At 42.2% G+C, this 13,110-nt stretch overlaps 3 protein-coding genes across 3 annotated transcripts; all 3 read left to right on the forward strand.

The window, feature by feature from the left end:
- Positions 1 to 324: 324 nt before the first annotated feature.
- Positions 325 to 4,688, forward strand: LOC103705374. The gene is made up of 5 exons (XM_008789062.4): positions 325 to 447; positions 708 to 1,142; positions 2,802 to 3,085; positions 3,208 to 3,435; positions 3,940 to 4,688. Exons 2-5 carry the CDS (start codon positions 743 to 745, stop codon positions 4,405 to 4,407), a joined length of 1,380 nt encoding a protein of 459 aa, XP_008787284.2. The 5' UTR covers positions 325 to 447; positions 708 to 742; the 3' UTR covers positions 4,408 to 4,688.
- Positions 4,689 to 6,657: 1,969 nt separating this feature from the next.
- Positions 6,658 to 9,426, forward strand: LOC113462599 (ribosomal biogenesis protein LAS1L-like). Its single transcript, XM_039127910.1, has 4 exons — positions 6,658 to 6,803; positions 8,591 to 8,695; positions 8,789 to 9,222; positions 9,367 to 9,426. Coding segments are annotated over exons 3-4 (429 nt in total). The 5' UTR covers positions 6,658 to 6,803; positions 8,591 to 8,695; positions 8,789 to 8,794; the 3' UTR covers positions 9,368 to 9,426.
- Positions 9,427 to 10,409: 983 nt separating this feature from the next.
- On the forward strand, positions 10,410 to 11,051 carry LOC103705438 (protein LIM2). The gene is made up of 2 exons (XM_008789146.3): positions 10,410 to 10,913; positions 11,035 to 11,051. The coding sequence occupies exons 1-2, from the start codon at positions 10,589 to 10,591 to the stop codon at positions 11,049 to 11,051; spliced, it is 342 nt and encodes a 113-aa protein (XP_008787368.1). The 5' UTR covers positions 10,410 to 10,588.
- Positions 11,052 to 13,110: the final 2,059 nt, after the last annotated feature.

A 13,110-nucleotide genomic window follows, 5' to 3' on the forward strand; every position in this document is an offset into this window, starting at 1 on the left:
AAATGGAACTTACCACGTAGCTCGGTTGCAGGAATTTCTTATTATTCACAGTTAAAATGGAGCAGCCACCGAAGCCTCAAGTAACTTGACCTGACCCCTCATCCTTGGATGGATGTGACTCGTGGCTTTCCCGGCCCCTTGACAGCCATATCTCTAGAAGACTAGAACCCAACGGCTGAAACGCACTTTGGGGAGCCTTATTCGTTTCCCCGGCGGCTTAAACCCAATCCGAAGGCCGTCTTCCCTTTCTCCCAAACGGCGTACGCGTGTTCCCTCGGCATAGCGGACCGGTCCAAGCTTGGGAACCACGAAACCGACGGCCCTTGATTAATCTGTTCTATTTTCTTAGTTCACAGTCAACTTACGCCCCTATATAATTTGACAGGCGATTGTGTAATCGCCTTCCTTCGATTAACAGCACCAATTACTCCTGCCTTGGGTTTTAAGGTCTCTGCTTCTCTTTCTCCTCCCGTCCGTTTCTTCTACTTCTCGTCGTTGGGTTTAAATAAAAGCACTTTTTTTTGGGCATTTTCTCTCCTTAATTCTTCGTTACTTTTCGATCGACGAATTCTTGTGGAAACATGACGAAGAAAAATCGTTTCTTTTGCTGTAAAGAAAACGCCTTCTTTTTCACCCTTCCTATCGCCTGTTCTTTGTAAAGGATTTGGCCGAAAAAGATCTTTGTTTTTCTCGGGTCCGATCATTAGGCGGAAGGGGGTAGTAGAGAAGAGGAGGGGTAGAGATGCCGGTGGATGGGGGGGCGGCGGCGGTGGTGGCGATCGAGTGCGTGGCGGGGAGCAGCAAGGCGGATGAGTGGAGCGGCGGCGGGGAGGCGCTGCTGCAGACGGGGGATGTCGTGGAGGAGATCAGGATCGGGAACTCCCCCGCCGTCCGATCGCCGTTCAAGGGCGGGCGTGCCGGCGTCCAGAAGCTCCTCCACGCAGCCTTCAAGCGCGGCGACACCTCCATCCACGTCCGCGCCCGCCGGGGCCACGGCAACGACGCCGCCGCCGACCTCCAGGCCTGCATCGTGCCCCACCCCGCCGCCGGCCGCCGCCAGTACGTCCTCCGCTCCCTCCAAGATCCCAATTACGCCGTCGGCTTCGTCGACCGCTCCGAGAGAGACTGCATCGCGATCCAAGGTAAAAGCCCCCCAAACGTCCTCATAGAACTTTTTATGCGATTCATTTTGCCGTCTAGAAATATCTCGCACCCCCCCCCCCCCCCCGCCGCACAGTTCTTGGGCTCTTCGCATATAACCCCTTGGATAAATCCGCATTTACGATAGAGTACACTCACTTTGGAGAACACCCGCACATGGTGTTTCGGATATCGAGTGACCATAACTTGGAAGCGTATTTTGTGCAATTGACTACCGCGGAGCCAGGAATGATGAGTTTAATGTTATTTTAAGGGTTTTATGTGTGAAAAAAATTTAGAATCGTTTCTATTACATGGGCTCGGCCTCTGGGCCCGGCATTTAGTTTTATGTAATGCAGTAGGTGGTGTGTTCATTGGTGCGCCGGTTCAAAGAATTTACTTATTCCACCGTTGACTTTGTAGTTTGTTGACTCCGTTATATATCTAGGAAATGATTCTAGTATATTCTAATCTACGTGTCTTTTGCTGAGAAATATTGGTAGTATCCTTGGATTGATTGGAATATTATAAGACCATACTATTAGAATATTAGGCCAGGATGGGTGGTGGGGCCAAGACCAGCTTGTCTTGAAGTTGATAAGATGCTTGTCATTCTGCTTAGGATTTCTTCTTAATTCTTATTGGTTTGTTAATGTTTTGATACTATTATATGCAGCTGCAGTGTGAGAGCATTTGCTGTAAGCTATTCTTATTTGTTTGTTAATGTTTTGATACTATTAGTCCTATCTATTTCTAAAGTTATTATAAGAAGAGGAAGATTTGAGCACCATAACGTACTATTTCTGTTTCTTGAAAAGTTAACAACTGCTATTAGCCCTTATGGCGGTAATGGTATTCCTTTATGGTGTTATCCCTATTGGTGTAATGCATCGATCGGAATTGTGTTGATTTGGATAAATCGAAGCTATTTTGGAACTGCAATGAAGTGTTTTTCATGAATTTACAATGATTAATATAGTTGTTTCATGGATGAAATTTACTTATTTTTGGTAATACTGGATGGAATTTATCTAGTTTGCAGTAATCTAACTCAATTAACTATCGAATCAATTTCAGCTTGCATTTTGATTGGAAATATAAGAAAATTTTCTTACGATATGCCTTCTAGAAATCTGACCAGGTCGTCCGACCAGTCAAATCATTTAATGGCAAAGGAAATCCTTCGATATGCCTTCCACTAGGGATTGTGATCAATAAAGAGTTAAATAATTTAATTAGTTTACAAATCATGCCTATTCGTTGTCATAAAACAATTCACAATACCTTGAGTGTGCATAGAAATTAATCCTGGTCTCCTAGATGATTCAATGTATTAAGAACTCTTATCTCTTTTTCCTTGTTTAGTTAGACGAAAGGCGAGAATTATCTGTCTGCTACGGAACCTCCAACATTAGTAAAAAAATTACTCCATAAATTAGTCAAGTACAACTCTATTAAACTTACTCTATTTCCACTAATCACTGGCTTCTCCATGATCGGCTGAAAGAACTGGCAGGAGTAACTAACGGTACTTATTCCCTCAAAGAAAAGGAGTAACCAACACTTGCCTTGTTCTACAAATGATAAAATAAGGCTGTTATCTCTACATCTGTTCACAGTTGGAATTCTTACACTCATACATTATACCTTCATTTGAAAAGGCTCGAGGAGCTCGAGGGTGATCTGTGCACTGAGCAAAGCTCAGCTTCAGGACGGTTATGTGTCATATCCTTGGGAGAAGAAGATGAGGGAGTCGCTGTCCATACCACGCTCGAGCTGCGTCCTGTCGCTGCTTGTACTTCCCAAGGCATCGGACCCTTCAGCCACTCGCTACAACTCTCCTGAGGACACCTTAACCCGGGCCAATGCTTGGCTCAATTCCTGTCAGACCTCTGGGGTTCCCATTGTGTTCATGAATATCCAGACTGAGGCCCTACTCACCAAGGTAAGCTCAAGGCCTGAAATCTCTGCATGGGAAGGAAACAAAAAGATTTTCTGAAGACGCTGCAATGAGGCTTTTCCTATAGTTTGCAAGTAAGAACTGAAAAGAATGTTTTCTCTTGACAGATCTCTGGGGAGACAGCTTCCTCTACCGTAAACATGGGATCACTGACTGACCTCTCAAACTTGGCGAACGTGAGTCTGTATGGGTTTGAGGATTACCATGGTGTGGACATTGGGGTGGTAAGGGCAGTTCGGCTCTGGTACACTCCAGCCGCAGGGGAAATGGCAGTGGAGATCAAGCTGCAGGAAGGCGATACCAGGCTCGGCTTTGCAATCAGTCGCACCGAAGAGGTATTTTCTTGCTCCTTTTGACCATTTTCTGCTAGATGTTTTTATTCTAATGCATTATCCCATATTCCTTGGGCCATGTTCTCTCTCTCTTGATTTCTATTATCAGATGAAAATATTCATCTCCACTGCTGTAAAGCTCACGAACGTTGTCGTACTTCACAGTATTTACATATACCTCACATGTTGTATTCATGATTTCTTCATGAATATATTTATGGACACTTCATTGCTATTTTAGTTGCTGTCTTTCTTGTCATCTCTCATCAACATTATTCGATGGCATGCTTATATTAAAATTTCACATCTCTAGCTTTCAATGCCGGCTTGCTGCACTAAATTTTCAGGGACCTTGATTTTTAGTTTGGTGGCTATGCTTGAAACACAACATTCAGTTTACGGAGAATACCACCTATTCATATAATCATATAACGGAGTGGACTTCCTTTCATACTCCTTGAAACATGCAGATGATGTATGCTCTTCTAAACTCTCTCTTGTTTCCAGGGTTTTATCTACATATCATCAGTAACAGACGATGACGGCACGGAAGTGGCTGCAGCTCGATCAGGGCTGAGGGAGCTGTATAAAGAAGCAGCAAGAGCGTCGAAGTTGTTGGTGATCTCGAGGGTTGGGAACGAGAAGGTCCTTCCATGGATGGTGTCCACCTCGGGAGCCATCCGATGCTTCGACACGGTCTCTCTCAGCCAGAAGCTCTCGCTGCACCGCCATGCACTGCGGCCCATTTTGCTCTACGTGTTCATGTGGGAGACGTCTCCATCCGATCTCGGCAGAGGGGTCGAACGGTACGAGACTTCGGCTCCTCCACCATCCTTTGCGCCGCCGCCTCCAGCGGATGAACTGCCAAGGAATTTGTACTTCGCGGATGGATCCCAGCCGGCGCTTGGTAGGGACACGGCTGGGGATGCGTCCTTCAGATTCCACGACTTCTCGCTTCCGAATAATTGGGTATGATCTTCTTCAACTATACCAGCTTATACTACTATGTATGTATGGAGCGTTCTGTGAGAAGGTCCTTGCCTCTTCGTTAGCTGTTATCGCTCTCCCTTTGTGCTTGATTCATTCATGGGGAGATTTGTGGAAACAGAGGTTCAGCTATATATCTAGCTTGCTTTGATGTGTCTTAAAATACTAGGTATGCTGTCACCTGGTTCCTGTTGCAAATTGAAGCTAGAACCAGTTTGTTAAGAGGGTTCTTGAGTTCTAAAGAGAATAAGCTTGTGTACATTTATGCACACCTCGTCTTGATCCATTTTTGGCTGCTGCAGGACACTAGCATAGCAAGGAACCATTAGGAGTACATATTTGGCTGTTTGCATAGGTTACTGTTGGTTTAAATGAGGTGAGAGAATTTTGTGACTTGGGAAACCATGGATAACAACATAATCCCTAAAACATTTGGTATGGCATCTAATCTCTCTCACACTAATCACGATCGCCTATGTTGAGTTTATCCAACGGATAACATATCCCGGAATAGGGAATCCTAGAAGGCATAAGAGTTGCACTTTTTTGTTTCTGGGTTACAATTGCACCCCTCCTTCAAGCAGGAGTTTCTGGGTTTGAGCTAAGGTGGTTTGTGACGTCTGGTGGTCCAGCAAAACATACGGTCTTGGAACCAATATGAAACCTTTTATATCATATTTTCAAGATCCTTAAATCTTAAAATAATCATAATAACAAAATATAACCGAAAAAATTTTAAAAATTGAATTGACACCGTATCAGTATATTTCCATGTATCAAGTACCAGTACCCTATCATACGGTATTGTATCAATCCGCTACTATCAAACCCAGCATCATGATTGCGTATCTTGAGTACTACCTAAGTTAACTAATCATTATTCTGAAGTCAAGAGTACTTACGGCATATATAATCTGTGCGAGGAGTCTAACGTTTTAGTTTGATTTTCATAATTACGTGTTGGGCTCCAAACATTGTTTCTGTCACATATGAAAAGAAAAGCAAAAAAAGAAAAAAACTAATCCCGTATGTGTGAGAGAGACAATTTTAAAGCCGATTACCACCACCTACGTTCCAATCTAAGCCAATTAAGCCTTTCCGAGCTATAGTGCTAAAGAAATTCTGGGACAGATCCCTTCTTCCGCTGCCACTACAAGAAAATACACTTTCAGCGACCACTTTCGGCGACTAAATGAATTGTGGTCGCTGCAAATGAGACTATTTGCGACCAACATCCTTGTTAGTTACTGAATGATTGTCCTACATCGGCGGGGTGGAGGTAACACGTTTGGCGACTAAAGTTTGGTCGCGGCAAATAAGGCTATCTGCGACCAACATTCTTGTTAGTTACTAAATAATTATCCTACACCGTCTAAATGCATATTTCGTCATGGAAAAGCAATACCAAGTTGGCACGAGTCCAATATTTCGGGCGGGCTGGAGGTAAAACTTTTGGCGACTAAATTTTGGTCCTTAAAGGTTCACCTCCAGTGACTAAAAAAAATTTAGTCCAGAAAAACTTTTATGAATGGCGCCTTTTTCCGATGAAAAAATTGGGCAGAAAGTTTGAGTTTTTTAGTGACCAAACTTTTGGTAGTGGAAGGTTCCCGTAAAACCGAACGATGTTGTATTAGCCCCTGTAAGATACTATTATACTAATTTCTAAGTTCAAAAAAAAAAATTGCTTATTTTTCAAATGGTGCTGTTTGACACCTTAATTCACTTAGGCATGCATATCCTCGTCTCTTCGGCTAAATCTCAATCCTACAACTTTTCTTCATACTTAAATTTTTTTTTATTTTTATTATTATAATATAATTTTAAAAGCTCAAGCTTGGTGCTTGACTCCTTGTCAAATAAATATACGGATCGACAGGATATGCGGCATACGGACGTGGAAATGGGAATCCGCTTAGAAATACATAGAATTCCTGGACATCCTACTGGCAGGATCGAAAATCCGCTTAGAAATAAATTTGCACGCATCCTTGTTAGTTACTGAATGATTGTCCTACACCAACTAAATGCATATTTGATCGCGGAAAATCAAAACCAAGTTTGCACGAGTCCAATATTTTGTATGGGCTGGAGGTAAAATTTTTGGCGACTAAATTTTGGTTCCTAAAATTTCACTCCAGCGATTAAAAAAAATTTAGTCGAGAAAAGTACGCATGCAGGGGAGTTGTCAGAAATCAAACAAACCCTAATTTTCTATTCTGCTTTAACCCGTCGCCTTCACCCTATTCGGCTTGAACCCGTCGCCCTCACCCGTCGCGTTCGCCGTTCGCCCCTTCACCCGTCGCGTTCGCCGTTCGCCTGTTCGCCCCTCTTTCGCCGTTTGCCGTTCGCCTGTTCGCTCACCTCTTCGGCGTCGGCGTCCCAAGGTATGTGTTCTCCATTTTATGATTTAGCAGAGGCCGGGAGGGAGAGGGAGAGGGAGAGGGGAGAGGTGGCCAGGGTCCTCCGTTATTTGATTTAGCAGAGGCCGGGAGGGAGAGGGAGAGGGAGAGGGAGAGGTGGGGGTCCTCTGTTATTTGATTTAGCGGAGGCCGGGAGGGAGAGGGAGAGGGAGAGGGAGAGGTGGGGGTCGTCGGGGGTTGTCGGGAGATTTGGAGGCGAGGCGGGAGAAGAAGAAACCCAGGAGGGTTTTGTCCTTCGCCGCCGCTGCAGCCACCGCAGCCACCGTGGAGAGGTGGGGTTCGTCGGGGCCGGGTCGTCGCCGCCTCCTTCGCCGCCACCGCAGCCACCACAGCCTACCGCGGGGCTTCTCCTCCTTCGCCTTCGCCGCCGCCGCCGCCGCAGCCACCACAGAGCTTCGCTTTGTCCATTCCGGTTAGGCCGGCAGGGAGAGAGAGCGAGGAGAAGAAGGGAATTTGGGGCGACGGCCTTTTCTTGGGCTGGCAGGGAGAGAGAGCGAGGAGGGATTTGGGTGGAGATATGAGATTGAAGCCTTTTCTTGGGCCTTTTCTTACACCGTATGCATGTTTCTTTCATGAGTCCAATACTGTAGATTGAAGCCTTAGTCATGTTCATAGCTTGTTGATCCAAGTAAATGATTTGATAATAAATATTATGAGGAACTATAATTCAAATCTTGCATGATAGCTTCCATGGACTTACCTACATTAGCTTGTGAAACTATGATAACCACTATCATTGTAGGAAATAAGTATTTGTAGATTGTTATCCATTTGCATCTCTTATTAATGGTACCATGCATGCGTAATATATTTATAAAGTTCATACATAATCATCTGAAAAATAATAATTAGTAAATTTCTTATCAATTTTACATTGCCAAATCTTTGAACATTCCTTGTTTGTCTGTCATTCCCGCTGATCATTGCATTCTAAATCAAAAATAAATCTATAAACTAATCAATCTAACTTGATGAAGTACTTTGTAGGTCAGTCAAAATGGACAAGAGTTGGATGACAATAAAAAATAGAATGAAGAGTAAAGAGTATAGAGAAGGGGTGAAGTCCTTTATTGAATTTGCGGTGGCAAATTTAGGCTCAGCAAATGATATTTGGTGTCCTTGTGTCGAGTGCATGAATGACAAAAAACAAAGCATTCAAGTTGTCAAGATTCATTTGATGTTGAAAGGAATCTCGCCTTCTTACAAGACTTGGGTGCAACATGGAGAATCTGTTCACGTGTATCAACAATCTTGTGTTTCAAATGATGCTAACTATGACAATGGTAAAGGTGTTGAGGATAGAATGGCTGGGGATGGCACCGATGATAGGGACGAATTGTCTAATATGCTGGAAGCTGTTTACATGGGCGCTTTCATGAATGACGATATTGACGAATTGCCTAATAACTTGGGGAGGAAGGATGCACAAAATTTTGATAAGTTGTTCGATGATGCTCAACGACCCGTTTATCCTGGTTGCAAAACTTTTACAGTATTATCATTCGTTATTAAAATGCTTCATATTAAGGTGTACAACCAGTGGAGCAATTCCTCTTTTGACATTGTAAAATAGACAATTTGCTGCAAGTAGATTTGGCTATTGTAAAATAGACAATTTGCTGCAAGTAGATTTTTTATTCTAGTTTGCTGCAAGCATATTTTTGGAATTCTTTTATGCAAGTAGATCAGACAGTTATTCTAGTTTTCTTATTATATAGTGGCTATATGCTAATCTAAATTACACTTTGCAGCCGGAGTTTAATGGTTCTGAAAACTTTGAATTTTCAGAATTCTATAAGAAAACTCATATCAAGAAGAATAAAGAGTGGATTGATCCTATTTGCACCGTGAAACATGTAGGTATCTAAAATCTCAATAATCATTTAAATTAGTTTCTGCTTTTGTAAGGTTATATACATTTAATTTTGTTGTTACCTTTGCATTGACAGTCAAAGATGTTGAGCTTGCAAGAAGAATCTTTCCAATCTGGTGTGCAATTAACATCAGAGGAGATGTCTAGGCAGGCACTTGGAAAAAGGAAGAGATACATTCTTGGATTTGGGGATGGGCCGAAGCCCTCTTCCTCTTCTTCTACACCTAGTCATGTGTCACAAGACCATGTTGGGAAGTTGCAGAAACTTAAAGTTGAGATGGAGGAGATGAAGATCGAGCGTGAGATGGAGCGTGAGGAGCTGCGGAGGCAATTGGAGCAGGAGAGAAGAGAGCGTGAGGAGGAAAAGAAAGAGCGAGAGGAAGAACAGAAGCAAATTGCACATCTTACAAGTTTGGTGACAGAGTTCTTAAAAGGAAAGACTCAAACGCACAAGTCATCTATCCATCATGATGGGGCCATGTATTCAACTGGTGGTACAAATACTCGTTGGTATGTATTCTTATTTATATTACATAGGTTATTTAGAGATTTGGACCAAATTAAACGAAATGTCATTGTGAACTTATACTTGAATTTTAGTTTATTATTTTTCACATGTGGTTATTGATTGTGGATTCTTTTTTGCTTTCTCAGATACATGGTGGAGTTATGAGCATGTGAAATCTAGTTTCTGGTACATGGATAGCTTTTGTTCAGATGATCATGGTAGAGTTGTCTACAAGCAGATTCCAGTTTTTGGTTTATTCATATTTTTGTCTACATGATGGTTGTTTGGATGAATAGCAAGATCAGATATTTTGGGATTTTTAATTTACATTTTGATGTGTTTGGTGATGATTATCACCTTAACATATGGTATAGATGAAACATTTTGATGAATGGTTAATAGGTATGCTTGACTTTAGACTTATAGATGATGATATTTATAATGAATGATTATGGATTCTCCAACATTGTGTATACTTCTATTTGGATGAGCAAATGTATTGTGCAATATGGATATTGGATAAGCTGTGTTGGTTGTGCAGGATTTGGAACAAGCCCAAAAATAAATATTAAGCTTATAATTTGAATTGTAAATAAAATACAGGTTAATACTTTCTGCCACCAACAATTGTTTGTTGCCAATGCATTCCCATACATTCTGCGACCAAACTATTGGTGGAGGAAGATAGACATTCAGTGACCTTTTTTTGGTAGCGGAAGACCAACCTTCCAAATGGTATCAGATGGTGACATAGCTCTCTTAACTTCAATCATTCCCTAATCACCTTCCATGTGAATCCCTCTAGCTGGAACTCAAAGTGGGGCTACCCAAATGGTTAGAAAACCAATTACAGATCAAGTTTCTACAGTGCTCATAGACTGATCATAATTCCAAGATGGTTGATCGCAATCTCGACCTTTATAAGTAATATGAGCTCTGTTTGTTGGTGGTCTTGTAATATTCCATGGAACAATAATATTAGCATCAGATTGCTTCTGAATACAACATCTTTACACAGATTACGATCTTAAACCCATATGTGCATGATTCCAACCAAACAAATCTCTCTCCAGAACCTATCCCATGTAAATATTGATGAACCACTCCCCCCTCAATATATCCCCACCCTCTCAACATAAGCCCTCATGAAGTATGAACACAGCAACAACTTTTAACTGCCCATCCAAACTCATGCAATCGATACAGTCCTGGTGCATGCATCTCGGCGCAGGCACCAACCAGCCTGCCATGAGAATCCCATGAATTCAGGCACTTCGCAGCCCTCGTCTATTTAACCATCCCCGCAACCTCGCCGAGTCCTGCATCCCAGAAGGCGCGCACCTGTCAGCTAACTCGGTCGACGTAGCCATGGAGATCGGTGCTGCTACCTGCAAGACCGCCAGGGCCAGAGTCAGCTGGCTTGTGATGCTACTGTTGGCCGCAGGCTTGGCGGGCGAGGCGGCGGGCCAGGTGTGCACAAGCACCTTCTTCTCGGCCCTGCTGCAGCTGACGCCGTGCAGGCCGGCGGTCACACCCTTCAGTCCAGCCCCGCCAAGCGAAGCCTGCTGCAATGCCGTCAAGACTTTAGGGCAGCCCTGCCTCTGCCAACTTGTGAACGGACCCCCCATCACTGGTGTCGATCGCAATATGGCCATGCAGCTCCCAGGCAAATGCACCGTCAACTTCGAGCCATGTGAGCTATCTCGATCCCTTACTTAATTTCCTCACTTCCCATATTGTTTGCTGCCCAATATCATTCCTTCGGTTGATAGATTCGCTTTACTGATTTGGTGGTTTCCTTGTGGTATGTGCAGGTACTTCCAGGGTCTGAGCAAAGGAGTTTGGCGTTATATTCCTTTGATAATAAGTTAGCTGGGAGCGGAAAACCACCTTATTTCCTTAATCATATCTGCTATATATGTTAAGGAGCTGGGAGCCATAAGTCGAGAGTAGGTTATCATAAAAACTATGACTATGTACTGAATGTCTGTGAGTTTGGATCACTTAATGGAGCTTTCTACTCTATATTTCGTCAATTCAACTCCCTAACTAATTTGTTCTGCGACTTCTATCCGGAATGGGACCATTCGAGCAAATCATAAATGGCTGCTTGCATGGAAAATTTACCAATGGATGAATATAGGCCGAGCAGGAAGTTTCTGCCAGTTCTAAAGTTGAACTAAATTCCGTGACACTCTCCTCAGTTCCCAGCCTACGGGGCGAGAGCGTGGCATGTTATGGTTCGACCACCCAACAATGGGAATTTACCAGGGATTTTAGTGGTTCACTTAGCATTGCTTTCACCTAATAATTCACGTACAGATCTATTCTAGCGTTTCCAAGAATTGGCTACGCCTCTCGCTGCACCTCATCATCTCATCATGATGATCCCGTTAATATATATCAGGACGCTCTACTTCTCCTCACACATCTAATGGTGAGCATTCTTACGTTGGCATTGCTGCACCTCATCCTCACATAACATGATTATCCAAAGAATAATTTGGTTCATACCATGCGACTAGATATGAGTGACTAATATTATAATTTGATGGAGTTTCCATCAAAAAAAGACTTACTGATGGAGTAGGGTTGTTGTAACTAAATTTTCACCCATCCCATTTTGATAATAAAATCCTTCGGGTGATCTACGACCTCCCATTTACTTCAAAAAATTCGATGGAGTAGGGTGGATATTGTGAGACCTGATATGTTTATAGAAATAGAACGAGATGTTGCCATTGCTAAGTAAATAAAGGCGGAAGTTGCACCTTCGTGCCTTTCTGCAGTTTGATCCCCGTGGCGACCGAACCTTTTCATGTTTTTTGTTAATCTTCTTTTGAAGGGTTACAGTGAGATATATATTGCCGTTGTGCGACTTCATATTCCTGTTCTTTCCAAATGAAAGTGAGGAATATAGTACGTTATCAGAATGATAAATCATGTAAAGCATCAGAGGGCAGGTTGAATACTTACCCATGCATGAAAAAGAAGATGAAATAAGTGGTTGAAATTGAGTAACATGACATTATAAGATTGAAAATTAAGCATGTTATCAAATGTATGGCATCCCCGTAAAAGCCAGATATGTCAACAATTTTTTAGTATATTTGGTTGGCATCTTACTTCCAAGGCTTGCTCTTCAGGAAAGCTAGGATTTAAATTGATATCATGTTCATCATCATAGGTTAATGCTCTATTTTGAATCTTTGATAATACTGGGCAGGATCGCCGGGGACCTCTAATGGCTTCATATTTTGATTCCATGTTGGCCATTGATCATGCATCAATCAATAAGCAAAGAACTAACCATCAGTATTGCTCAAAAAACATATAAAAGTTGAAAGGTGCACATTAGACGTAATCTCTTGTTTTTTATGATATTATTATCATAGTTATACAATGCTCTCTTTTGATAAGATGGAGAGGTCGGTTGGTTTGGCACTTGTTGCATAATTTTCATGATTTGATAATGTGATTATATGGTGGTCAGTGTCATGTATCAATTAATATATGACAAAAAAAAACTACTAAGGTTTTGCTTTGGAAGGTCTTATCCCTTGCCTCTTAGGTAGGAAGGAGGGTTCCATTCAAGATAGTGTTGTCCACTGCTTTCATCCTCACAAATAGGGTAGAAATAAAATAGTGGGGTGAGGATTGACCCGGCCCTCTCAATAATATGTATGTATGTATATATATAAATACACAAATATGTACATATATTCATACATGCATCATACATACGTACGTACAAAAGAGAGCTGGAATTGGTTAACTAAAGTAGGTCTCCACTGATATCCAGTCAACTTTAGATTGAATAATGAGAGCTAGCTCCATATTGATGATCTAAGTTATTAGATATAATGTATAATCTCTAAATTATTTACATA

Source organism: Phoenix dactylifera, chromosome 1, assembly GCF_009389715.1.
Source record: "Phoenix dactylifera cultivar Barhee BC4 chromosome 1, palm_55x_up_171113_PBpolish2nd_filt_p, whole genome shotgun sequence".
Classification (NCBI taxonomy): Eukaryota; Viridiplantae; Streptophyta; class Magnoliopsida; order Arecales; family Arecaceae; genus Phoenix; species Phoenix dactylifera.

Bases quoted from the DNA above. Each gene is read 5' to 3' on its own strand.
- LOC103705438 (XM_008789146.3), top strand. From the start codon at position 10,589: ATGGAGATCGGTGCTGCTACCTGCAAGACCGCCAGGGCCAGAGTCAGC.
- LOC113462599 (XM_039127910.1), top strand. From the start codon at position 8,795: ATGTTGAGCTTGCAAGAAGAATCTTTCCAATCTGGTGTGCAATTAACA.
- LOC103705374 (XM_008789062.4), top strand. From the start codon at position 743: ATGCCGGTGGATGGGGGGGCGGCGGCGGTGGTGGCGATCGAGTGCGTG. The intron at 1,143-2,801 runs GTAAAAGCCCCC...TCATTTGAAAAG, and splicing joins AGACTGCATCGCGATCCAAG to GCTCGAGGAGCTCGAGGGTG. The intron at 3,086-3,207 runs GTAAGCTCAAGG...TTCTCTTGACAG, and splicing joins CTGAGGCCCTACTCACCAAG to ATCTCTGGGGAGACAGCTTC.